Source organism: Leptosomus discolor, chromosome 1 (assembly GCF_034619465.1).
Source record: "Leptosomus discolor isolate bLepDis1 chromosome 1, bLepDis1.hap2, whole genome shotgun sequence".
In the NCBI taxonomy this organism is placed as follows: Eukaryota; Metazoa; Chordata; class Aves; order Leptosomiformes; family Leptosomidae; genus Leptosomus; species Leptosomus discolor.
Window position 1 is genome coordinate 88821844 of NC_141391.1, and position 24749 is coordinate 88846592.

Sequence of the window (24749 nt, forward strand, 5' to 3'; positions counted from 1 at the left end):
AGGGGAGGGGGGGGTCCCCGGGGCAGCCGCTCCGCTTCTGGGGCGCACGCCGAGCCCCGAGCGGCGCTTCGCGGCCGAGCTGCGGCGGAGGCGGCGGCAGGAGGAGCTGCAGGGAGCCGGGCGCCGCCGCGCCTCCCCTCCCCCCCCCCCCCCGCCCTGCCGCCACCACCACCCCTACCCGCGCCGGCTCGCCTTGCCCAGCAGCGGCCCCCGGCCCGCCCGGCGGCCCCGGCCCCGGCGGGCGGCTGGCCCGAGGCGGCGGGCAGCGGCGGCGGCGCGCTCCCTTCCGCCTTTTCCTGGGTCTCTCTCGGGCAGTGACGTGACGTGCTGACGGCGGGCCCGGCCCGGGGAGCTTGGCCGCTTCCACTCAGCTCCGAGCTCGGCCCCTCCCTCCCCTCCCGCCCGCCCGCCCCGCCGCAGCCGCCGCCGCCGCCGCCGCGCTCGGCCCAGTCGCGCTGAGAGAGGCCGCGCCGAGGCGAGCGCCGCCGCCCGCCACCCGCACGGTAAGCAGCCCCGGGGCTGGGTCCCGCCGCCCGGCCCGGCCCGGGCCTTCCTCTGCCCGCACCAGGCCGCAGCGCAGGCCCCGAGGAGGCCGCAGCTAGGCCGCGCCAGGGCTCTGGCAAAAGAGCGGGCCGCAGGGCCTGGGCCGGCGGGTTCCGCGCGCTCGGCGCGGCCCTGGGCAGCGGGGACGGCGGCGCGAGGGGAGTCCAAGTGGAGGGGGGGGGTTGTAGGCCTGGGGGGATGCGGACGAGGTCGGTGCCAGGCCCCGGGCCCGGCCGAGGGGGGTTCGGAGAGTGTCTGGAGGAGGAGACAAAATGGCGGCGCGCGGGGGGGGGGGGAGGCGGAGGGCGCCGGGCGCCATCTTGAATTAATCGCTCGCCATAGCCCGTGTCTCCGCGCAGGCCGGGCCGGGCCGGAGGGGGGAGCCCCTGGCCCCGCTCATCGCAGCGCCGGGCCGCAGGCTCCGGAGAGGGAGAGCCCGTAGCCTCCCCACCCCCGCTTCTCTCCCCCTCTACCCCGCCTTTCTCTCCTCCCCGCCTCGGCGCCTGCCAGCGAGCGAGTCGCAGGGGAGCTCGGCGCTTTCCGGCCCGTGGCGGCTTCCTGTGCGGCCGCGCCAGGGCTGCCAGCCGTGCCCCGTCCTGCCGCGGCGCGCCAGCCCCGCAAGCTCCTCTCCGTCCAGCCGGCTGGGAGTTTGGGCAGCGGTGGGGGGGGGTTTGCCCTCAGGCGCCTTCACCCAGCCGCCCCGGGAGGAGCCGGGTGTGGAGGCGCGGGGCCCCCCCTTGGTGCTGCCTTATCCTCCCCTTTGGCTATCCCCTCTCCTGCAGAAGCCCCCGACGGAGTCGAAAGTAGTTTCAAAGGGGCGCCTGGGAGTGATTATTTCCCTAATTTGGGTTTCGTTAAGAATTAGTTTAGGTGGTGTCTGATGCACGACGTCCCTATGAAATCTGGAGAAAACCCGTTTATTTAACCAGTTTCTGCAAATACCCACGCCACTGAACTACAACAAAGAGGAAAAGAGATTTTTTTACAAAATCGCAATGAAAACAGCAGTACTGATAATCCTGCCAAAACTGAGGTTGCTGCATCAAGAAAGGCTAGATTATTACTCTGTTGCATTTGTAACGTCATTTTTATTCTTTCATTTATTCACGTCATAATAATGGGGGTTATTTCCAAGATAAGAATTAGACGCTATAGGAGTATAATTTTTTTACCTTTCACATGTGTGCAATTGAGAGCGTCTGTGTACATTACATTCTCCAAAGTGGGTCACGTAGGGAGAGTTATGACACTGCAGCAATAGTGTGGACTGAACCCACAGTCGTCTCATAACCACAGTGAAGCTTCGAGTAGCTCGGGGCTCTAACCCGATTGAGACATGCAAGGCGTGCTGCAGTTTTTAATATGATGTAGCAAGGCATGATGGGAACTTGGTTGTGGTTGTACACCAAGTCATCTACGCTGGTAGGTAGGGGCTGGGGCTTGGACTTGGGGAATTTTTACTTTTCATGCCTTGATTTTTCTGGGAAGGGTCAGAGTTTTGCTGCATGGGTATTTGTTTTATGCCCTTACCACAAATAAAAGGATACACTGTTCTTTCCTTAGGAGTAGGGAAAGGACTATCTTAGTTCTTTTTCATAAGCATGGCTTTTCTGAAGTTTCCCCTTTTTATCTTTTTCCTTTTTTCCGATTGTCTTTTTTTTTTTTTTTTTGGTGAGAGCAGAGAAACTGGCAGTTTCTGTGACGTATTAAAGCTCTTCTAAGGAACTCTAAACTTGCTTTTTCTTTTAAATGTGACAGGTTGTCTATTTCTTTTTATCTTATCTTGATTACCTTGGTAGGCCTATTGAGTCAAGGATTTGTAATGTGGCAAGACTAGTGCACTGTCTGCGTTGCTTCTCTTGACTGATTGTACTCAAAATCAGATTTGCAGAAAATACCCATTTTTATTTTGGGAGGTTGTTTTATTGCTAATAGCTTAATACCATTAATATATATATTTTTATCTGTTCTTCCACTTGAAACTATTGCCTTGACTTGCATAAAACCAGAACCAGCTGAGATTCTGAATAAATAGGTAAAAATCAATTTGTAAGAACTTTATAAACGGAATTAAGTGTATTTCTGAGTTATATTAAATCTCGATCCATGTGAAGCTGGTGTAGACCCAAGCCAAGTAAAAGATGTAGATATTTAGTTCTTTTTGGAGGTATAAAACCTGGGTTTAGGTGCCTAAGCTTTTTCTGTCGTAGTGGTAAAAGAGCAGTTCCCGAATTACTGAGATGTGAACAAAGAGCCACATAGATTTGGGTGTTGAGAAGGACTAAGTGTAGGAACATGGCTGGGCACCTGCTTCTCCTTGAGAGTTTAGGTTCCCAAACCAGAACTGAAAATTGATTCTGCTTTGGTGCCAGAACCTGCTCCTGAGGTAAGCGTTGGCTGGAATGTTTTGAAAGAACTGAGAGGAGTTTATGCCCTTCTTGAAATCTTGCAGGAAAATGAACTGCTGGAATTTCTTCTTTGCCTTATGGTGCCACAGAGCTTAGGGTGCTTGCCAAAGAATTTGAAGGTGTTCGGTGTGGTGCTTGCAACAAGAAGCTCTGGTATTTCTCTTTCATCATGGAGCTGCTGGTTGGTACACAGCTATGTGGCATACCTCCCTTTATGTGGCTGAATCTTGGGCCCCCCATGCTGGCCCACTGCTCAGGACAAGAGCAAGCAGGAAGAAACACAGTGTTTTCTTATCTGCTGGTTAGAATGCTGAGACCCTGAAACGATTTCAGGAAATTTTTAGGGTTGTTTTTTTTTTTTTCTCTATCCATGGACAAATGCCTTGATGCCTTTTTGGACTGCAGATTTTGATTTAGGCACCTTTATCATTTTAGATAGTTCAGTTAAATCCTGTTTTAAATGCCTGAATCCTCTTCTGGTCCTAGCAAATTTCAGTGAAGGTGGGGTCTGTGCCTTCGTGGAGCACTTTGAAAGTCTTTATGATCCTCCTGCACAGGGCTAAGAATTTGTGTACATGAGTTTGTTGTCTGGGTCTGGGTGCAAGAGTGCATTGTGGGAAATTTTAGGAAGAAACTCATTCAGTGAAAGTTGCTGTTTTTTTTTTCTTCTTCTTTGGAACAAGTACCAGAGCATAAATCTGTGGCCTTTTTAAGACTTGGTTTAAAAACCCGTGTGCCCAGGAAACTTCTTCAGTTTGTATAGACCCTGAGTCCTCATTTTGCAGCGTATTTATGCCCTTGTAGGTGAAAAGGCCTCGCCAACACAGAAGAGGCCACACTGTTAGGCAGGGTGTGCAGCTGAAGGCCCGTTGGGCTGTCGCTGCTGGTGGCAGTGTCTTTATGAAGCTGCACCGTCGTGAGCACCACAGAGACTCGTTAATTTTAGCATCTGTCGCCTGGAATCTGGGCAGCAGTGACAGTAGCAGTAGAGATGGCGTCACTGTGGGAAGTAGTGGTGGCAGCTTCTGGGCCTCATGGGTGAAGTGGATAGACAGAAGGACAATGGAGAGCCTCACTCAGAGAGACAGTGAGGAATTTGGGGAGAGGATAGGATAGAGAAAGTACATGCATGAATCATAAGAAGTAGGAATTTGTGGTGGAGTGATGGTCAGGTGGGTGATGAAAGCAGGAAGCAGAGAAAATGAATGCCAGTTCTTCCAGTACCTAGTGGTGAACTGACACTTCGAGCTTGTTGGGTCTCCCGTCGATCAGAGGCTAATATATATGATAATACAATCCTCAAAAGCACAGGCAGAATCAGCGTGTTGACTTTTTGGAGAGAGCTGGACAGGAAGTGCCACCTTCTTCTGTGTGTGTTGCCCAAGGAGAGAGGCAATTTATTTCCGCCAACCCTTACTCCCCCGCCGCCTCCTCCAAAAAATGTCTCTGAATTGCTGATACAATCTTTGCTACAAATTGATGAGCAGCACGGTTTTGTGTGAATGATGGGAGCGTGCTGTAGTTATAAGCTGGAGTGATGAGATGGGTGGGTGAGGAGGTAATGAACGTAATAATAGGTACAGGCACACAAGAAGTTGGAGAAGAAGCCACAGAAAAGAAGAAACTGAACACTGACGACTACACAGAAAAGATGACAAGATGAATAGGAAAGACATTTGTAATAGACTGGTTAGGTGGATACTGAACAGATGGAAGTAAACCGATTTGGGTCTGCATAATTCTTGCTTAAATGTATGAAACCTTGTTTTTCTGTTCTTGTTTCTGTGACATGACAGAAATTGATTGCCATCAGTCAAGCTATGTCTTGTATCTGAGGCCGAGAAAGGCTTTTCTTCTGTTCTTGATTCAGAAAAAAAGCATTTGTGTGAAGAGCTGTTCCTGTTAGTAGTGGGTGCTTCTGACAGAAATGGTTGACAGTCAGAGTAATCGTGAGGTAATTTATGTCCAGCACAATGATTTGTTAGCACAGCTGTCTTTAAAATACATCCCACAAATATGGGACCCCTTGGAAAATTATTAGACTGCGACTGCTTTTCCTCTAGTTCAATTTCTGGCTATATTTCTCTCTCAACTTGCAAAAAATACATTTTCTGATATGTAAATTAGGTGGTTAGCTGCAAAGCATTGAGAAAAGTTGCTTTAGAAAAATGGTGAAGTCTAGAAAGTACTTGCTACAGATGATGGTTGTGGGTTTGTGTTTTGGGGTAGTTGCAGGTTTTTTTCTGTCGTATAGCAGTTTCCCCCATGAAGCCTTAATTAACAGAAATGTTAGTTGATGTAATTTGAAAAGGTTACGATTCTTACGGAAACCTTGGGCAGAATCTTAAGTTTTGCTTTAGGTCTTTTGTGAAGGTATCACAGGAATGGGGAGATTTCCATTTGGTGGAAGGAGAATTGTATCTTCCCCTTGTTCCACTGTTGCCTCTTGGGGTTTCTGCACTTAGGAAACTAGTTGGACTAAGTGCAAGGGAGTAGTACAAGTTTATGTTAGATCACATTTTACCAAGCTAGGTTTGCCTGATCCTAATTATAATGCACATATGTAAGCAGCAGAATTTAGATTGCACTTTCAGGTTTTAGTAAGTATTTTAACTTTGTGGTCTTGTTTGGTTCTTTTTTTAAGAAGATTGAAATCTGAAGTTGGTACTATGCATTGAGGAAATGTTAGCATTCTGTTCAAAGAAATTTGGTAGAATATGACACTCGGTAATTTTTGAGAACTGGTGATATTTTTTTTAATACAAAAGCAGGTAGGTACTTTGCCTTGAGGTAGGAGGTTTTAAAATATTCACACATCTGGGGTTTGAAAACATAGGATGTTATGTTCTGGAAGCAGTTTGACTCGATGATTTCGATTCATGAAGTGACATAAGAGTAACTTCCTCCTGACTGCCCAAGTATGAACACAGGGGACATCAGAAGTGGTGTGCATATCAGATATTGCTGGCTGTCTACCTTTAACTAACCGTATTGAGCTGTAGTGATTGGGCAGTGCTATGTTGCCCACCATCCACAAAAGACTCAAGTGTTGACTTGGTTTTTTCTTTGTAAGATTATAAAGAAATCACGTCTTCATATCCCTTTATCAGCTGCTTCTGGGTTTGTGGAGCTGTGGAGTTTTGAGAAATGTACCTGGAGTATCGGAGCTCAGACTTGTCTTACTCAGACCCTGGTGTTCTAGAGTAGTATTTCTGAAATCCCAAACAGAGGTGCCCTGAGTGAAATCTGGTCCATCTTAAAGTTGAGGGGTGTTACTGTTACTTCCATATGCCCAAAATTTCTGCTTTTCAGTGCACAGGCAGCCTTCATAGCAGAATACAAATTAAATAACCTCTCTTCTTTACCTTCTACAGACACTGTGACTGATGAGAGTTAAAGGCCATGGATGAAGATGGGCTTGAATTGCAGCCACATGAGCCAAACACATTTTTTGATCCAACAGGTCTGTCAGAAGATAGTATGTAGATAAGAGTGTTCACATTAGATGCAAATGACTGTTGTTTATTTTGTCTTTGCTTAAAAATGTATGCTGCATCACCGCTTTTGTATATTGAGTAGTCACTTTTGATTTTTGGTTGATTTTGTTACTCAGGGCAGTATGAATGAGCTACTGTGCTGTCAAGTAATAGCTGTTTGGATATTGGGAGAGAGTCTAGAAATGGTAACCTTTTCCAGGAGAGAAAATGTTGTTCATCTTAATTATGTTAGCACCTACTCAGGACTTGCTTTATCAGCTCCCCGTATATCTGCCTATCTTAATTGCTCACAGGCTATTATGCCTGTTTTACAAAATTGCAGAATAGTGTAAAAGTCAAAGTAAAATAGAAGTAATTTCAATTATTAACCACCTCATCTAAGTTAGTTTTACAATTTAACTGCTATTTTAATTATATTTTTCAGGAGCTGATGCAGCACATATGGATGGGGATCAGATTGTTGTGGAAGTACAGGAAACAGTATTTGTTTCAGATGTAGTTGACTCAGATATAACCGTGCATAATTTTGTTCCTGATGATCCAGATTCTGTAGTAATCCAAGATGTCATTGAGGATGTTGTTATCGAGGATGTTCAGTGCCCAGATATCATGGAGGAGCCAGATGTATCGGAAACTGTCATTATTCCTGAACAAGTGCTGGACACAGACGTAGCCGAAGAGGTTTCTTTGGCTCATTGCACTGTCCCAGATGATGTTTTAGCTTCTGACATAACAGCAGAAGCAATGTCTATACCAGAACATGTACTGACAAGTGAGTCAATGCATGTACCTGAAGTTGGACATGTAGAACATGTAGTTCATGATAACGTTGAAGAAGCAGATATTGTCACTGATACTTTGGGAACAGATGTTGTTTCTGAGGAAGTCTTGGTGGCAGACTGTGCATCAGAGGCAGTGATCGATGCCAATGGAATCCCTGTGGAACATCAAGACGAGAAGGGCAACTGTGAAGATTACCTTATGATTTCCTGTAAGTGTCTGGGTAAAGCCATCAAAATTCTTATGATATGGGCCTGGGTGGTGCTTGGAATATCTGAGGGCGGGCTTACGACGGTACCAAACCCAGATTTTCTGTATCATTTAATGAAATGCCTATCTCACAAATGTACTACTCAAGTTGAGGGTATTTTTAGGAACACGTACCAGCTAAAAATTCTGGTGAAGCTAATGGAGAGAAATACTGGCAAATGCATGTCTGATTATTAATTATTTCTGTAGCGTTTCGTAGCATATGGACAAAAGAGTAAGAATTCCAGTAGGCTAAATGTCATATACTTACTCAGAGTAAGAACTGAAGAAAGTAAATGTGACATTGTTTGAAAACACATGCATATGCAGGTTACTGAGATTACTGCCGAGACATTAAGAAAAGAAAAAACCCACCCCTATTTCATGGAAGAGGGACAGTAAAAAAACTCTATTTTTTGGAAATCCAAATGACAATTTGTTGGTCTTATTTTGTTTTTTGCTAAGCCCCCACGCCTTCCACCCCGTTTATAGTTAGATACAGGCAAAAATATCCGTTTCTTTACTGTTAGGATGTGTTTTCTTCTCTTGGTTAAGCAAAGGACAGAGGTATGCTGCTAACAAAAAGAGTAGCTGTTGTTGCTTACAGCTGAGAAGCAACCATGAATATCTTAATGTCCCTTAGGAACAGTGGCATAATCCATTTGAATCATATTTCAAAAGACTTAAAGTAGAGGGTGGAGAAAACCAGAGCATATCATCAATCCTTTTTCTACTGAGGATATCCATTTGTGTGAACTAGAGCTTACTCTAAGTATATTATTTATTGTAATGATTACTCAATGCAGCACCTAGGAACGTCAGAGTGTCACTGCTGAACATTTGTTTGTCATAGAAATAGAAAAGCTTTGTTAGGCTGGTTTGTTTAATTGCCATTTCAGGCACTTCAGTTTTGTCTAGCATTAAATGACTCCATTGATGAGGCATACTTCATGCTCTGCTTCAGTTACCTTTTTTTCTTTTCTTTTTTTTTTCCTGTTTTTTGTTTTTTTTTTTTTTAACCTTTGGACACTTTTTTTTTTTTAAATGTATGATAACTTGTTTTAATTTTATATTCTGTACTTGTGGATTTTAATGTTGCTTCTCCTTACCTAGGATCACTGCATTTCTTAATTTATCATCTCTTGAGTTCCTTGAGTAACCTTGTGCAGCCATGTTTTGAGTTAATATGAGGTACAGTTAATTCTCTATTATCTGGGAAAACAATGAAATGGGATAATGCAAAATATGGATAACACAGAATTTTGTAAAATTAAGCTGCAAGATCGTACTGAGGTGAAATAGGTCAGGGATGCTGCTCTCTGAAATAGTATTTATCCAAACTTAATAAATGCAGTATGTACAGTATGGTACAGATACGACTTTCTGATTCTGGACCCGAGTTAGATCAGATGAAAGCAGCTCAAATGCTTCTGCACCTGCTGCGTAGTTAGGCCACAAAGTGGGTAATTCACCTATGAATAATTGAGGCCTGACTGTCTAAAGACTCTGGTGGTGACCCTTACCTGTTTCTTACCCCTGACTGTAGCTCTTTAAGATGCTGTTGCTCCTGTCTCTGTGCTCACCCTTCCCCTGCAGGCTGTCATCCTGGCCTCTGGGGCTGCTCTCTTAGGAACACTTTGCAAACTGTGTCTGTGTAAATTCAAGTGAGAGGGTGGGTAGTTAAGTGTCCGATCCAACCATTGCCGGGGCTGGATGATGACAGAATGTCTTGGTAGGTGCCATGTTGCATGATCCCTAAAATACCCACCCAGCTAGGAAGTCTTCTCAGGTGTACCAGTCATCAACAGGTGGTAACTGACAAAAACCACAGGAATTTAATCGTTCAGTTGTGCTGGGATATTCTCCATTTTCAGTCATGTATTTCTGCAGTTTCATACATTATTTAATATTGAACGCCTCTTGATAGTCTTGCAGTGTACCCTGTTTAGTTTCAGAATCTTAAATAAGCCAGCATTTAAAATAATTGTTATGCTACAAAACAGTCATCCTTTCTGTTTGTGTTTAAAATGTTAAGTTCTACAGTTCTTTTTAAAGGGAAGTTCCCTATTACCACCTACTGTGTTTAAAGCCTGCGTAACAAGTTCTTCTGGTTGTGAAGTCAGTCTAGTGCTTTTCTGTCAAGTAAAGACTATCTTGCCAAATACTCTCTTTGTTGTTGTATGGAAAACATTATTTGAATTAATTTCCTTTTTTTTTTTGCATTGGCAGTACATGTGTTTATTGATCTGTTCACTGTCTTGATTCTTCAGTTGAGCTTAGTATTGGTGGTTTTTGAAAGGTAGTAACATCTGCCTAGTTCTTGATATTTTATTTTTTTTCTTCCTAACCTGTAAATTTGTACTTGATTCTGGCAAACCTCCCTGAACTGCTGGGGCAGATGTTGGAATGTAATTTTGCCTGCCATTACAGTTGCCAAATGTAGCTCCTTCCCAGATCTGGGAGCAAGACTGTGTTCTTCAGGATGCTTTTGCCTGTCTTAGCTACTTACTTGCAAAGCAGGGAATGACACTTTTTGTTCTTTCTGTCTATATTCTTCCATGGAAGTTACTGGCAAAATCTTTTTGCTGTCTTCTTGCTATCTGGTGGCTCTCTTTAAGCATTTCCATTTTTGTTCCTAATGAACTGAGTCTATGTAGATTTTCTTCAGATAATTTTCTTAGCTTTATCCTGAAAATACTTGTTTTGAAATTACTATTTTATGGGTTCTTTTTTTTAATGTTGTGTTTCTACCTCCTTTCTTGGTTACAGGCAGGTTTGTCTTTTCAAAAAGTACAGTCCCTATGGGTTTCAGTCTGTGACTTTCTTCAATAAACTCAGTATTTTAATATTATTTTCCCATTTAGATTTAGTTTAGCTTCTGCGTTGATATGCCTTTGCTTTTTTTGTTTCCAAAATAACCTTTCTTGGCACAGCTTGTATTATCACTTACCTTTTGATGTACTCACTTTTTTTCTTGGATACTTTGTCTTTGTCTTTGCCCTCAAGCTTCATTTTTGGTCCGTGGTAGATTTGGGGTGCGTACAGCAGAGCAGATATTAATTCAATGAAGAGTGCAAACTGCTACTAGTTAGTAGCTTGAAAAGGCTTCAAGGAGGTTTGATAAATCAGTTTTTCTTTCATATGTGCTATAACAAGCCAGTTCATGAGTTTAGTCAGGAAGAAATAAATTGTTTTCTGGCTCACACTAATTATTTGGTAGGAAATTTTAAGGCTTGGAAAATCATTTCTTTGTAAGTGAAACAGTAATGGTGAGATAAGCTAGTGTTTGTCAAAACAACAACAAACCCCTTCATTTACTAACCAAGGAAAGTAGTGCCTTAGACCTGGCTGTAAGATGGAAATTGAGATTTTTGCTTGTCGGATTTTTTTCAGTGTGGCAAAGTATGACACGTCCTCTGGCTCATTGAACTTGTTCCATAAGACAAAAAGTTGCACTCTGACACAATTCTATGTAATTGCAGTAAAAACGGTGAGGCACCAGGCGGGTTTGAGAAGGGGAGTCTGTGGGGAGGGAAGGGTAGCCTCACAAAATTTAAGCTGCAGTTTTAGGAAGTTACATGATGTTTGCAAATACAGGGTCTATGCTGTGTCCTTACTTTGCCCTGAGTTAGACGTGTCTTCTGTTTGTTGCGTCTGAATTAACACTTTTGATTACAAGAGTCAGAACCCAGGGTACTGGGAGACAATAATCATTGCATCTCTTCACAGGTCTAGGTGAAACCTATCTTTTCTCATCCCTGTTGGATGTCTAAGTTGAAAGCAATGGGTCTGATCAACAAACCCATAAAGTTCATGCCTTCATTAGGACCATCCAGAAGACTTCTAGTCAAAAAACCAAAATGCTTTTATTTGCTTTTTTACTGTAAATAAGTAGCTACTTTTTTTTTTTTTTTTTAAGAACCCGGTCGTTCTTAAAGATGGAGGAAGTTGTATTTTTATTTCTGTGAGGTAGAGGTTTCTGCCATGCTTCTGCCTGGCCACTGGAATGGCACCAACAGTTGTTGCAGCTGAGGCTGCTCAGGAGGTCACCATGAGAGGTGACGGAGATGAGAGTTCCCTTGGGCTGAGTGACGCCTTAGAGCTTAGTCTGATTTGTGTGCTGGGGAGAGCAGGATGAGAAGGACAAGTGTTGGATGCTTGTTTGGAGCTCAGGAAGTTCTCCTCTGCTAGACTGATGCCCTGAGGGGAGCTTCAGATCCATAGGGTGTGCTGCTGGTCGTGTGTAATGGCAACTGCGTTAACATCAAAATAGAGCAGATCTCGATTTTCTCACAGGTTAGGAAATGTGCCTTGCTGTTTAAGAAATAACTGGATGGTAGAAATAACTTCTTCAGTGGACTAGGAATTCTCTGCTATTCAGTGAAGTACAAGTGAAATGCTTCTATCACGGATAACAAAGTCTGTTTGGGGAATACAGCATGCTTTTAGTCTATTTTAGAGAAAACAGAATAGTTAGTAGTGGTCTTTTTCATTACAAATGGTTAGAGTTGTTTATTTTGTAAGCAGGCAAGTATCCCACGATTCGCATTTTTTTTAGCAGCGAAAAGAGTCATTTGGGAACATAAAGGCTGACAAAGTAGATGATTCTCATCTAAACGCTCCATAGACAGATCTTAAGATCTGTTAAACTGATGTAGAGATACTTTTTCTTAGAACATTTGTAGGAATTGTTTTGGTGTGTTATTTAGCAATAATCGCTCTGTACTTGAAAAAGATGGAAGGTTTCTTAGTGCTTAAGTGAATTTTATCTTTTACAATCCTTTTCCTCATTAATCCCGTATAGAGGAGAAATGGTAGGAAAGAATAAATGTAAACGCTTATGGAAACCATTAAAACAATAAAGACAGTTACAAGTATTTGCGTTTTTCTAGTTAGGAGTAAAAGACTGCAAGGTTATGAAGTCTGTGTCTGCTGATCCATTAAATATTTGATATAAAAAACTGAGAACAACTTCTTGCGGAAAATGTATGTGTCATGATTAAACTAAAGAGGTACCATTTAAGCAAATGCAGGATCTTGGGCTAGCATTTATGCTCCTATATGAGGAAACTGGCCTCAGCTGGGTTTTAAATACTGTTTTTATTATCAATGCACAGGAGCTTGCTTCTGTCCCCAAAATGCCATTTGACATATTTTAATAGGAGAATAAAGATCTATAATTATTCAATGGACATTATAGTTTAAGACATTATATGATTTTTTTTTTAATTAGATGTATTATTTTCTAGGAGACAAATGCTGTCATCATGATAGAATACATATTAAACAAACAATCTGTTGTTAATGTTGCCTGCATCTTTTATTTCTTTGCTTTGCTCTGTTCCTTTTTTTATCTGTTGGTCTTTTTGTTGATTTCCTTGTAATGTACATGGTAACTAGACAGGCTTTAAATATGCCACATCTTTTATCTTGTGTGATGCCTTTCTCATCTGTTTGTGCTTTTAATAAAAATTCCAGCATTATCTTTATATGGAAGCAATTATTGCAACATTAGAGAAGCGCATACGTTTTTTTAGCTGTTTCTCATAGTGTGCGAAGAACAGGCTGCTCTAATCAGTGAAGTCTCTGAAGAATGTCAGCAAAGAATTCATTCTTGCAATTTATGTAAAATAATGTTGTGTCTAGTAGGTTTTTTCTCCTTTTTTTTTTATTTTTTAACTTGGAGAATTAGTCTGAATCTACATGTTTATGGAAGTAAAGCTACCAGCTAGTAAAGGGAAAAAAAAATAAAAATCATACATTTACAGTTTTTAGTGCTGAGTTAATATCTAATTAAATGGAGGCACGAGGTATGACAGCATTGGAATAATGCTAGTCTGAGTGTTTTTCTAGCGTGTGACTTGTGATTAGTTTAGTGACTGCCCAGCATCTCTGCTTGAAAGGACGTGGTTTCTTATAAGCTTAACTTACACTTTTAGGTAATTTATTATTTATTTCTTTTTGTAATTGCAAAAAGGAACAATGTGAGAAGATCGGTTGTGTATGGTATTTGTGAAATCCCTTGATGGGGCTGTGAATTCGAATGAAAAATTCAAACATCATCAGAGTTCCAACTTCAAACATTGATCTTTGACATTATGAATGTTGTTTTCTCCGATTATGAGACTGAGATATGTGGAGAATGCAGAAATATAGGGAGAGTGTTAAATAGAAACCAAACTTCATAAATGCTGCCAGAGCATCAAGGAATCGGTATAGATAAATGCTTATGTAGCCATAGGACAAAATGCCATGGAAATGGTAGTTTGTGTGATGGATACCCGTTCTCTTTCACCTTGTTTGTCTCCTTTGGTTTGTTTTTTTTTTTTTCCCCTACCTTTTTTTTTCCACCACACTTTTCTTCCTGTACCTGTTTGCTACTGTACTACAAATCCTATTACTTTTCAAGCCCTTCAGGGACTTACCTTTTTCAAGTATTACCACCTGTCAAGAGCAAATTTTCTTCCTTTTGGAGGAGAAAAGTTGGCCTAATATTCCTACACATCGTTTTCCTTACAGTTTAATGGCACTGTTAAAAAAATACTAAACCAGTTGTTATATTTTTTTAAACACCGGTGACTGTAGAGGGAAATTGGGGATAAACAAACTCGAAGTTGTGTTACAAATATTTTTAATCGTGTTGTTTAAAGGATGACTTTGAACCTATTTCAAAGAGTAAATGGAGCATATTTTTAAGATCTAGAATTCTTTTCTTATGTGAATGCTATCAATGGATACTTCCATATATGTACGGAAGTAAAAAGCTCCGTTTTGGTTAAAAGCAACCAGCCTGTTTCACATGGTGCATGTAAGTTTGCTTTTTTTCTGATTGCTTCAGCTATAATTTTCCTTTCTTGAGTATGTTCCAGCGTCAGTTGAGCTTGGTGGCAGACTTCCCCTTTGGCTTCAGCGGTGTAAAATCAGTCTACGCTGATTTGAAAGCCTTCCAAGTACACGTGCGTGACACTGGAAACAGCCAAGTTAAAGGAGAACAGCTACATAAATCTAGTGTAGGAACGAAAGCAAGTTTTCTTTTTGCCACAGTTCCAGTGACGTTTGGTGTTTCATGCTTATGCCAAAGAATTTATGAAAGCCTGCTCAGTAACTGGATGTACATACTGTGGAGCTACATTGTTAACATGATTCAAAAGAACGTCTTAAGGTTTTTACTTTTGAAATGCTTTGGGGTTTCAGCTACAAGATGTTACGTTGTCCTGTGACACAAAGAAATTTTTTAAACTTCTTACTGCTTGAAACATTCTGTGCAGTGGCCATTGATCATTGTAACGGGTTTGTGTGGCAAGGTTTTGGTAGCAGGGGGGGTTACAGGGGTGGCTTCTGTGAGAAGCTGCCAGAAGTTTCCCCCATGTCCGATATAGCCAATGCCAGCCAGCTCCAAGATGGACCCACCGCTGGCCAAGGCCGAGCCCGTCAGCGATGGTGGCAGCGCCTCTGGGATAACGTGTTTAAGAAAGGGAAAAAGTTAATGCGCAGCAGTAATTGCAGTGAGAGAGAGGAGCAAGGATATGTGAGAGAAACATTTCTGCAGACACCAAGGTCAGTGAAGAAGGAGGGGGAGGAGATGCTCCGGGCGCCGGAGCAGAGATTCCCTTGCAGCCTGTGGTGAAGACCACAGTGAGGCAGAGGCAGGGTGTCCCCCTGCAGCCCATGGGCGGTGGAGCAGATGACTGCCTACACCCTGTGGAGGACCCCCACGCCGGAGTAGGTGGGTGCCTGAAGGAAGCTGTGACCCTGTGGGAAGGCTGCACCAGAGCAGGCTCCTGGCAGGACCTGTGGCCCGTGGAGAGAGAGAAGCCCACGCTGGAGCAGTCTGTTCCTGAAGGACTGCACCCCATGAAGGAGACCCACGCTGGAGCAGTTCATGAAGAACTGTAGCCCGTGGGAAGGACTCGTGCTGGAGAGGTCATGGAGGACTGTCTCCTGTGAGAGGGACCCCACATTGGTGCAGGGGAAGTGTGTGAGGAGTCTTCCCCCTGAGGGGGAAGGAGTGACAGGAACAACAGTGTGATGAACTGACCCCAAACCCATTCCCTGTCCCCCTGTGCTGCTCAGCGGGGAGGAGGGAGAGAAATTGGGAATAAAGTTAAGCCCGGGGAAGAAGGGACGGATGCGGGGAAGGTGTTTCAAGATTTGGTTTTATTTCTCATTACTCGTTACTCCCCTCTGAGTTAATTGGTAATAAATTTTTTTTCTCCCAAGTTGAGTCTGTTTTGCCGGAGACGGTAAACGCTGAGTGATCTCCCTGTCCTTATCTCAACCCCACAAGCCTGTTGTATTTTTCTCTCCCCTGTCCAGTTGAGGAGAAGGGGGTGATAGTGCGTCTTTGGTGGGCACCTGGCATCCAGCCTGGGTCAAACCACCAGAATCATTAACTTGTCATAAGAGTATTTAGGGGCTTTTTGCTGCTCCTTTTGGTAAGGAGATAAACTGATTTATTTTAGTGCTTCATAATTTAATGTTATTTGTATTTTTTTAATGAATAATGCCTGATTGAGAAATTGTACTTAAGAGCTGTGTTTGATATATGAGACAAAACACGTGCTGGTTTAGTTTAAAGTCTAGTTTATTGTCTTCATACATGGCAGGAAATTAATAGTAATCATTTTGAGCTTTTTTTTTTAAAGTAGATCTTAAGGTAAATGGAGGAGTTGCAGTTACTGAGTAGTAAAGCTATGATTTAGTTATGAGGGTTGTTTAGTGAGTGCCAGCAAAATGAGCACACTTTATTAAGTATTTTTCATATGCTGGGCGTGGTAGTTAAAAATTCTACAGCATTTATGGGAGAGTTCTTACACTTCCTTTAGTATAAAATTCCTGTCTTGTTGTCATGAATTGAAGTTACGCATGGCTCTGAGGGAGCCATGTCAGCCTCCAAAAGTGACTTTAGGAGCAATAAAGTCACAAGTTACAAAAGTATGTTGTCATGTTAAGAATTTTTTTAAAATTTCAACACTCGAGAAACTTCTGCAGCTTCTCAAATTGGGAGATTCTCTGAAGGTCTTGAGATGCTGGATTTGATTTTTGTGAATGCATATTTGGTATTTTTTTTCTTGAAAACCCTTGCTCGGTACAGTAAGATGGGGGGGAGGTGTGTGCGTGCCTATGTAGAGTGTGATTTAAAAGTCAGAAATGTGTTCCTCATAAAGCTGGCCGTGAGCCACGGTTATGTGGGAGGCCTAGGCAAGTTATGGCAATTCAAACTGGAGCGTGGGGTCGGTGCGCTTCTGAACGGGCGAGAGCAACATCTGAGACGACAGCAAGGAGAGCACGCAGGGCCCCAGCGTGGAATCCCGTGCAAGTCCCTTTCCGAAAGGGCACCGGGAGCCATCAGTGGAACAGGTTCAGCAGTGCTGTAGCGTCGGGGAGCGCTTCGACTCTGTGTTCGGTCCCTCAGCTGTTGAGCGGATGAGAGATGTGGAGGGGCTTCTTCCTGTAGTTTTCATGAAGGTTTCCTCCCTGAGCGGCTGAGGAAGCGTCAGTCACACCGCTTTACAAGGTGCCAGGTCCGATGGCAGCGGTAGTACCGCTCGCATTAGAGACAGGGTTGAGCCACAGATGATGCTTTTGAAAAAAACAGTTGATAGCTTATTAGTTGTGAAGGAGAAAGCGATTAAAACTGAGAGTACGTGAAGTTATGCCACAGAGTAAGTACTAACGTGCAGTTTCTTCCTACCATCATCTTGCTGCAGATCAGTGTTTCCCTATTAGCATTGCCCAGTGTGGTGCTCGTGCTTCTAGTCATGTCACTGCAGCACTCCTTACTTCCTCCTTGACTAGAAGATATGGCTTGAATTTATTTTTGTGTTTGTTGTCGTTGTTTTCAAGGATATGAAAAAAAAATATTTATGGGTACGTTCTTTATCACAACTTTTTAATTTTAAATTGCTTCCAAATTTGGGTAATGAAGTAATAAAATCTTTCATATATGTCTGTCTGTATATGCCTGGGTAATTGTAATAACTTGTTTTTGTAGTGGATGATGCTGGTAAGATAGAACACGAAGGTTCTGCTGAAATTACCATGGAAGCAGAGTCAGAAAGTGGCTCTTGTAAAGTGGATGGCATTTGTCCAGAAGTCATCAAGGTCTATATATTCAAAGCAGATCCTGGAGAAGATGATTTAGGTAAAATATGCTCGTTCTAGAATATTCTAACCTGACATTTGAAATTTTGCGTAGAGGCTGTGGTTTCTCTCAAGTCACCTGTAAAGAGCTGTGGGTCTAATGTGAAAGCGTGACAAACTTTCAATTTTCTGCTCTTTAGCGTAGAATTTGGACAAAGTGTGTTTAAAATATTTTGCTTTGGTCTTCCTAATTAGGGGGCACAGTAGACATTGTGGAGAGCGAGCCAGAGAATGACCACGCAGTTGGATTACTTGATCAAAATAGCAGTATTCGTATTCCAAGGGAGAAAATGGTTTACATGACTGTAAATGATTCTCAGCATGAAGATGAAGACTTAAGTAAGTAGGTGGCTTTCATTTGGGAGCAGGGATTTTCACTTTCAGCAGTGCAGTGTTCCTATTAATTTTTTCTTGACTTCTTTTTCTCTTAGATGTTGCAGAAATAGCTGACGAGGTTTATATGGAAGTGATTGTAGGAGAGGAGGATGCAGCAGCAGCCCATGAACAGCAAATTGATGACACTGAAATTAAAACTTTCATGCCCATAGCTTGGGCGGCAGCTTATGGTAGGTAATACTCAAAGAATTCTTCCTGGTGACACGGTCTGTAGCAAATTGTCGGGGATTGTTTTTTGGAGGGTAGTGGAGTATTTGTGCTTTTGTGCTTGTTTTTTTTAAGTTTTGGCTTAAGAATGGTTTCTTAGCCTAATGAGCCTTAAAAAGAGAAGAAGAGGGGAGCTGTAAGGCAGGCTGCTGCTTACTCCTGTTTCAACAAGTGTTGTCCTTCATATTTTCATGATGTAGAAGGGGAAGTACACGAGCTTTCAGCTGAAAAAATGAGTCTCAAGTACACCTGTCCTTTGCAGTTTTAGGACACAGTAAAAGCTGGCTCGGGAACAGAACTGAGTATTTTTATTTGGGCGGGTGGGGGAGGGTGGAAAGCGGGTGGGAATATATGAGATTTAGTGTAACAGTGAAAAGCAGCGCTGACCTCTAGCTTGATTTAAATGCTTTCTACAAGGAACATGTAAATACATGATTTCACTAATGGAAATAATTAATTGGTTAACAAAAAAGAAGCTGGAGGGAGACATCTTAAAATTACAGCAGAACGTTGAAAACATTTCCAGCCTGCAGAACCATTTGTCTCGATCGTTGGTATCTGAGCACCAACTGGTGCACAAACTGATTTCCAAAACTTATGTGAGCTGGTAGACCAAAATCTCATCTTAGAAACGACCCCTTTATCCTTCTAAGCGAAGCAGAAGAAATGGTGGAGTAGAGGACAAAACATATGTTATATATCTGCGTGATGTGGATTGCGGTGCCGGTGCCGGCAGACGAATGGCAGGGAAGTGCTGAGAATGCGATGGAGGCTGGGATCGCTGGAGGCTGGGATCGCAGGCGCTAAGTCAAGGGAGGGCAAGCTTTCAGGGAGCAGCGGGTGTTAAAAGTTGGTAGGAGATGGACGGTAGTGCGCCGAGAGCCTCGTCTTTGGCTGTGTACTGGCGAGCACAGTTTCAGCAGACAGGAAAAGGTAGAAGCCAGGTTGAGTGGGAATTAAAAATGAAGTTAAGTGAACTCGAAACAACAGTTGTAGATTGAACGTTCAGTGATTTTGGAGAAGGAGAAGATTGGGCAGAGTGTATTAAGAACAGAGAGATAGAATCAAAAGAAGAATTTAAGAATGTAGGGAACAGCGGAGCGATTGCATTGTCAGCAGTGAGCAACCTATGCATGCAAGGTGAGAGGTGGTGGGGAGGGAAGAAATAATGAAGCATGGAGACATGAAAATGGCAGAGGTTCCTCATGTGCACTTCTTGGAACTCTCCTCCACTCAAAGCGGGTTTACGAGCCGCTAACAATGGTGTCTTAAAATGTTAAGTTTGTTCTGTTGCCTGTATTGTAGCAAAGCCCAGTCCCACTGTGCTTTGTATTCCAGCAAGCTTTTTTGATTTTATCCCAGTATTAGAAAGTGTTTGGGGCCTGTTTTGTGTTATACTCTAGAAGGACTCTTCACACACCTGTTGCAAACTGTGCTTTCTGCGTGTGAGATGTGAAATGGGCTTTTTCTGTCGGTGTTTGTCACTTGCCCCATTTGCTGTTCAACACTTGAGCTAGCATATAGATCGGAGTCTTCAGACCCCGCACATGCCTCTTCCTGGCTCTGAGTCTTCTTACATGAATCATGAACGTTCATTCTCGGCACTCTGTGAAGGGAACACCTATTGAGCATCTTGCACTGTCTTCCACTTCAATATTCCTGTCCTATTTGTGTGCTTTGCTTTCACCAGAAGCTGTTGCCTTCTGTTGATTCAAGTAAATGCCTAACCACAAAAGTTGTTATTAAAGTTTACTTATGCCCTTAAATCACCGGTGTTAACCTGATTGCCAATAAATACCTTCCCGGATATATAGATATATTTACTTGTAATTTTCATGTTTGTTTTACATCCAGTGATACCATTTGTGTATTAAACACGAAGCTCTGTGAGGCAAAGAGTGTTTCCTTCTTTCTGTTATACTGAGCATGCTCTTTCTTCCCAGTAGAAAGAATTTGTAAGTGTTAAAGCATCAGGTGTGCAAATAGTAAGTAGTGTCCTTTGTGTGCAAGTTTATGGCTGTTCAGAATGGTTCTTTGGTTGCAGTTCCAGTTCTGAAACTTGGTGTGTGAGAAACTTGAGTCAGGTGAATTCAGACGCCCCGAAGTGACTGGGAGCTCACACAGGGACGTGTTTCAGGACTGAGAGGAAAATCGTGCCCAGTAAATACTGAGACATGCTGTTGTTTACTGATGTTCAACATTTTGGGCATCATTAGCAACCAAAGAAATGCAAAAAAAAACCCCTGCATTTAAAGGAGAACTCTTTGTGAAATGGAAACCCCTTAATTCCTGTAAATTGTGTCCTCCTGTGAAGTTAGGTTGACCAAGCCAATGCTTCCAGGTTCGTAACACCACATGTAAAATTTGGAAGTTACGTACAGAGAAGTTTTGCAGCTCATCCTGTGCATTGTTACGGTTTGGTTAAATGTCCAGGTCATAGTTGGTAACTTCTTGTATTATCACTGTACGGTTTGTTGCTCGAATCGTCTGTAGAGTGATGACGGTGGGTAACTTTCGAACTTCTCTTGTTAGGTAATAACAACGATGGCATCGAAAGTCGGAATGGCACTGCGAGTGCTCTTTTGCACATAGATGAGTCAGCTGGACTTGGGAGACTGGCTAAGCAAAAACCAAAGAAAAAAAGGAGACCCGAGTCCAGGCAGTATCAGACAGGTGAGTGTCTGGTGCCTGCCTGTACTCTCATTCCTTAACTTACCCACCGTAAGCGGGTGTGCTTCCCTGACAGCACGTGCAGTGCCGCGTAAACAAAACAGCGGTGATTTGGGGAATTACTTTGTTTGACACCACTTGTACGTCATAAATGAGTGCATAGTTTATTTTAAGGTTTTTAAAAACATGATGGGTTTGGATCGTGGGGGGTGTTTTGAAGGAGACCATCTCTGACACAGGAAAAAATCAGTACGGTAGCAGAAGGTTAAAAACCTGTGTACTTAACTTGCCACGCCAATTCTGATGTTTAATGTGACTTTTTTAAAAGTGGTGTTAGCTAAACAGTGTTGTGTAACAGTGCTTTTAAAAAACCCTTTCTGTCTTTATTGGAAATAGATAGAACAGTACATTTCGTTATACCAGCTCAGTAAGCAACTGGAAAACCCGAGCATTATATGTTAACGTTTGATAGTGTGACTTCTAAACCCTTTTCTGTTTCAATTGTGAAATAAATTGCTTCGATGTTCTCACCACTGTTCTTACTTGCATCTCTAAGAACAGATGCGCTGCTCTGGTGTTACTTGGTTTCTGTGGTTACTGTGTCATCGTCTGAAGGGTTTATTTGGTCTGACAGAGTTGAAAAAGCACACGGCTGTTTTCTCTAGTAGCCTTGCCTTAAATGATGCTAAAAGTTTCTTTCCAAATTGTGACTTCACTGTAGGAGTCCTGTTTTGTCTAGCACTGAATCAGTAAACCAGGCAAATTTTAGTCTTAAAGTTTGCTTTTTCTGTGTCCAGCTACCTAGTCAGTTCTCCTACTAAAACAGGTTTGGAAAAGAGAGCTTTTTAGCATGCCTAGGCAAATTCAGGGTAAACAAATCAGGCCGAGGGATGAGTGCAAATAAGTTCCAAAGCTTTGAGGTGTCCGTGTGTGAAATGGGCTCCCGTTGATTCCTGCTCGATACCTCCTCAGACTGTGACGGTGACAGATGGCACAAGAAGGAGGCGTTAGCGTGGGGACGTGTGGATTGTAGTCAGCAGTAGGCGCCTTAACCGCTGGATTAAACTTGATCTGCAGCTGCGCGGAAAGCCAGAGCAGCTCGTGTGCCGTGCGTGCCATGCGGTGCTCGGTTGGACGAGCCGGCCGCCGCTCTTTGCACCAGTGCCGGTTTCTGCCCGTAGTTAACGCGAGAGCTGGGTCAGAGCCCTTCCGAGTAGGGTTGTGTGAGGTGACGAGCGGCTGGGCCATGCTTTGGTTGCCTCCATCAAAAAACAGTTTTTCCTTTCTCCTGCTAATAAAAATGAGAAAAAGTAGTAGTTCCCACAATTCCTCCTACCTAACCCAGTAACAAGCCTGCTTATTGTACAGTAAAGTGTATGTGTCTGGTCTTGTTTAACAATTCAGTTTATCGTTAAGGTTGAGATACGACATTTATTGCAGTGTAACGTTGTCGTATGATATTGATGAAGGGTGTTTTTTGTTGTTTTTCAGCAATAATCATTGGCCCTGACGGTCACCCGTTGACAGTGTACCCCTGCATGATTTGTGGAAAGAAATTTAAATCTAGAGGTTTCTTGAAAAGGCACATGAAAAACCACCCGGAGCACCTTCTTACCAAGAAGAAATATAGATGCACAGACTGTGATTACACTACGAATAAAAAAATAAGTTTACACAACCACTTGGAGAGTCATAAGCTGACCAACAAAACAGAAAAGCTTATTGAGTGCGATGAGTGCGGGAAAAGCTTCTCTCATGCAGGAACTTTGTTTACTCACAAGATGGTGCACAGGGACAAAGGCGTTAATAAAATGCACAAGTGCAAATTCTGCGATTATGAGACGGCGGAACAAGGATTGCTGAGTCATCACCTTCTAGCTGTCCACAGCAAGAACTTTCCTCACATTTGCGTGGAGTGTGGCAAAGGATTTCGCCATCCGTCGGAGCTCAAGAAGCACATGCGAATCCACACTGGGGAAAAGCCGTACCAGTGCCAATATTGTGAATACCGATCCGCCGACTCTTCTAACTTGAAAACTCACGTAAAGACTAAACACAGTAAGGAAACGTCGTTAAAGTGCGATATTTGTTTCCAGACTTTTTCAGATACCAAAGAGCTACAGCAGCATACGCTTATGCATCAAGAAAGTAAAACACACCAGTGTTTGCATTGTGACCACAAGAGCTCAAACTCGAGTGATCTGAAACGACACATAATTTCAGTCCACACGAAAGACTACCCTCACAAGTGTGACATGTGTGATAAAGGCTTTCACAGGCCTTCGGAACTGAAAAAACACGTGGCGGCTCACAAGGGTAAAAAACTGCACCAGTGCAGACACTGTGACTTTAAGATCGCAGATCCGTTCATCCTGAGTCGCCACATACTCTCAGTGCACACAAAGGATCTTCCGTTCAGGTGCAAGAGGTGTAGAAAGGGCTTTAGGCAACAAAACGAGCTGAAAAAACACATGAAAACACACAGTGGCAGGAAAGTTTATCAATGTGAGTACTGTGAGTATAGCACTACAGACGCCTCAGGCTTCAAACGGCATGTGATTTCCATTCACACAAAAGACTACCCTCACCGTTGTGAGTATTGCAAGAAAGGTTTCCGAAGGCCTTCAGAGAAGAACCAGCACATTATGCGGCATCATAAAGATGTTGGGCTGCCTTAAAGTCTCTCTCTCAGACTCTTGCGGCTGGAATCAGAAAGGAATTTTGCCTTTCAGGCAGTTAGCTTATTTTAAAGCCAATCACCTGCGATCACACACACACACACACACAAAAAAAAAAAAAACCAACAAAAAAAAAAACATACTGTGCATTTGATTTGTTGCTGTATAAAAATAGGATTATTGCTTCTAGTTGACTTTTATACCTTTTGTTCAATAGCGTGTTCTGAATTCTATTCAGTTTGTTTAATAAATGAAGAAAAGATGGCAACAATAAAGTTGCATTTAATAAAGTCGACCCTGTCTCTTACTGAATTTTTCAACCGTAATAGTTTATTTAAGTATATTTATCTTACTGACCTCGTTGATACTCACAGTGTCCATGTTAATGCAGTTTTGTCGTGAATTTTAAAACTATGAAACTTCTCTTGATGCAGTTGTCAGAGGTGTGTATAAAATGGGGAGTTATGACGTGGAAGATGAAGTCCCTAGGGCGCACCCGATTGTCTTGTTTTGACTCTACAGACTTTGTGGCAGGTGAACTGTGTTCCATTTGAGGAGTTACACATCTGACTTCATTGCGGAAAACTATTCTGCGTTTTAATTCAGGTTTCAGAGAGAAAAACTTTTCACAAGTGGTTTGGGGCATTTGTTACCTTTCTTTGGCGAATTTAAAAGTACGCTCAAATATTACGTTTGTTGTTCTGTGCTTCTTTGAAAGGTTTTGCGTGTTACAAATGACTTGGGTTTTTTTCCGATTTACTGCTGTCTTAATGTTGGAAACGTGAAATATCTTTGTTCCGTTTGCAGAGTTAATAGATCACAACTGTCTGTACGTGCTGGTAAACGTACCTCAAAGTTAATGCTTTTATGTATATTAGTATTTCTTTGAAAGAACTGTTTGTGGTTCAAGTCACATTTTTATTGTGAGTTGTTTTAGAATAAAATTTAAGACCGAGAGGTGCCTCGATTTTGGAAATGAGATATTTACAGTGAGAGTTTCAGAGGGGGATGGAGCGGAGCAGGGGCGTCCATAAGCAGTAGAGCCGTTTCAGCGTAGATACCCTTAGTAAGAAAAGTAACCCATGGTAGTAACGGAACCGTTCCTAAATTGAATGTTTTTCCTGAGCCATTCGCAGCTGTGTTAAGCTGCTGTTTATTAATCAGTACAGTATCCAGAA

The 24749-nt window shown here is 42.7% G+C and overlaps 1 protein-coding gene across 3 annotated transcripts; it reads left to right on the forward strand.

Annotated features, from left to right (window-relative positions):
• The first annotated feature begins 469 nt into the window (after window positions 1–469).
• Window positions 470–24526, forward strand: ZFX (zinc finger protein X-linked). 3 transcript variants are annotated; one of them, XM_086477331.1, is made up of 8 exons: window positions 470–503; window positions 6326–6414; window positions 6873–7439; window positions 17472–17621; window positions 17816–17959; window positions 18052–18186; window positions 20756–20896; window positions 22385–24526. In XM_086477331.1, the coding sequence occupies exons 2-8, from the start codon at window positions 6354–6356 to the stop codon at window positions 23569–23571; spliced, it is 2385 nt and encodes a 794-aa protein (XP_086333457.1). In that variant the 5' UTR covers window positions 470–503; window positions 6326–6353; the 3' UTR covers window positions 23572–24526. The 3 variants fall into 3 exon arrangements, with proteins under 3 accessions (XP_086333457.1, XP_086333464.1, XP_086333473.1); XM_086477338.1 differs by lacking the exon at window positions 20756–20896; XM_086477347.1 differs by lacking the exons at window positions 17472–17621; window positions 17816–17959; window positions 18052–18186.
• Window positions 24527–24749: the final 223 nt, after the last annotated feature.

What these genes read in the sequence shown, in the direction of transcription:
- ZFX (XM_086477331.1), top strand. Translation starts at nt 6,354, where the DNA reads ATGGATGAAGATGGGCTTGAATTGCAGCCACATGAGCCAAACACATTT. An exon ending in CACATTTTTTGATCCAACAG is followed by an intron (nt 6,415 to 6,872) that starts GTCTGTCAGAAG and finishes TATATTTTTCAG; the next exon opens with GAGCTGATGCAGCACATATG. An exon ending in GCATGAAGATGAAGACTTAA is followed by an intron (nt 17,960 to 18,051) that starts GTAAGTAGGTGG and finishes TTTTTCTCTTAG; the next exon opens with ATGTTGCAGAAATAGCTGAC.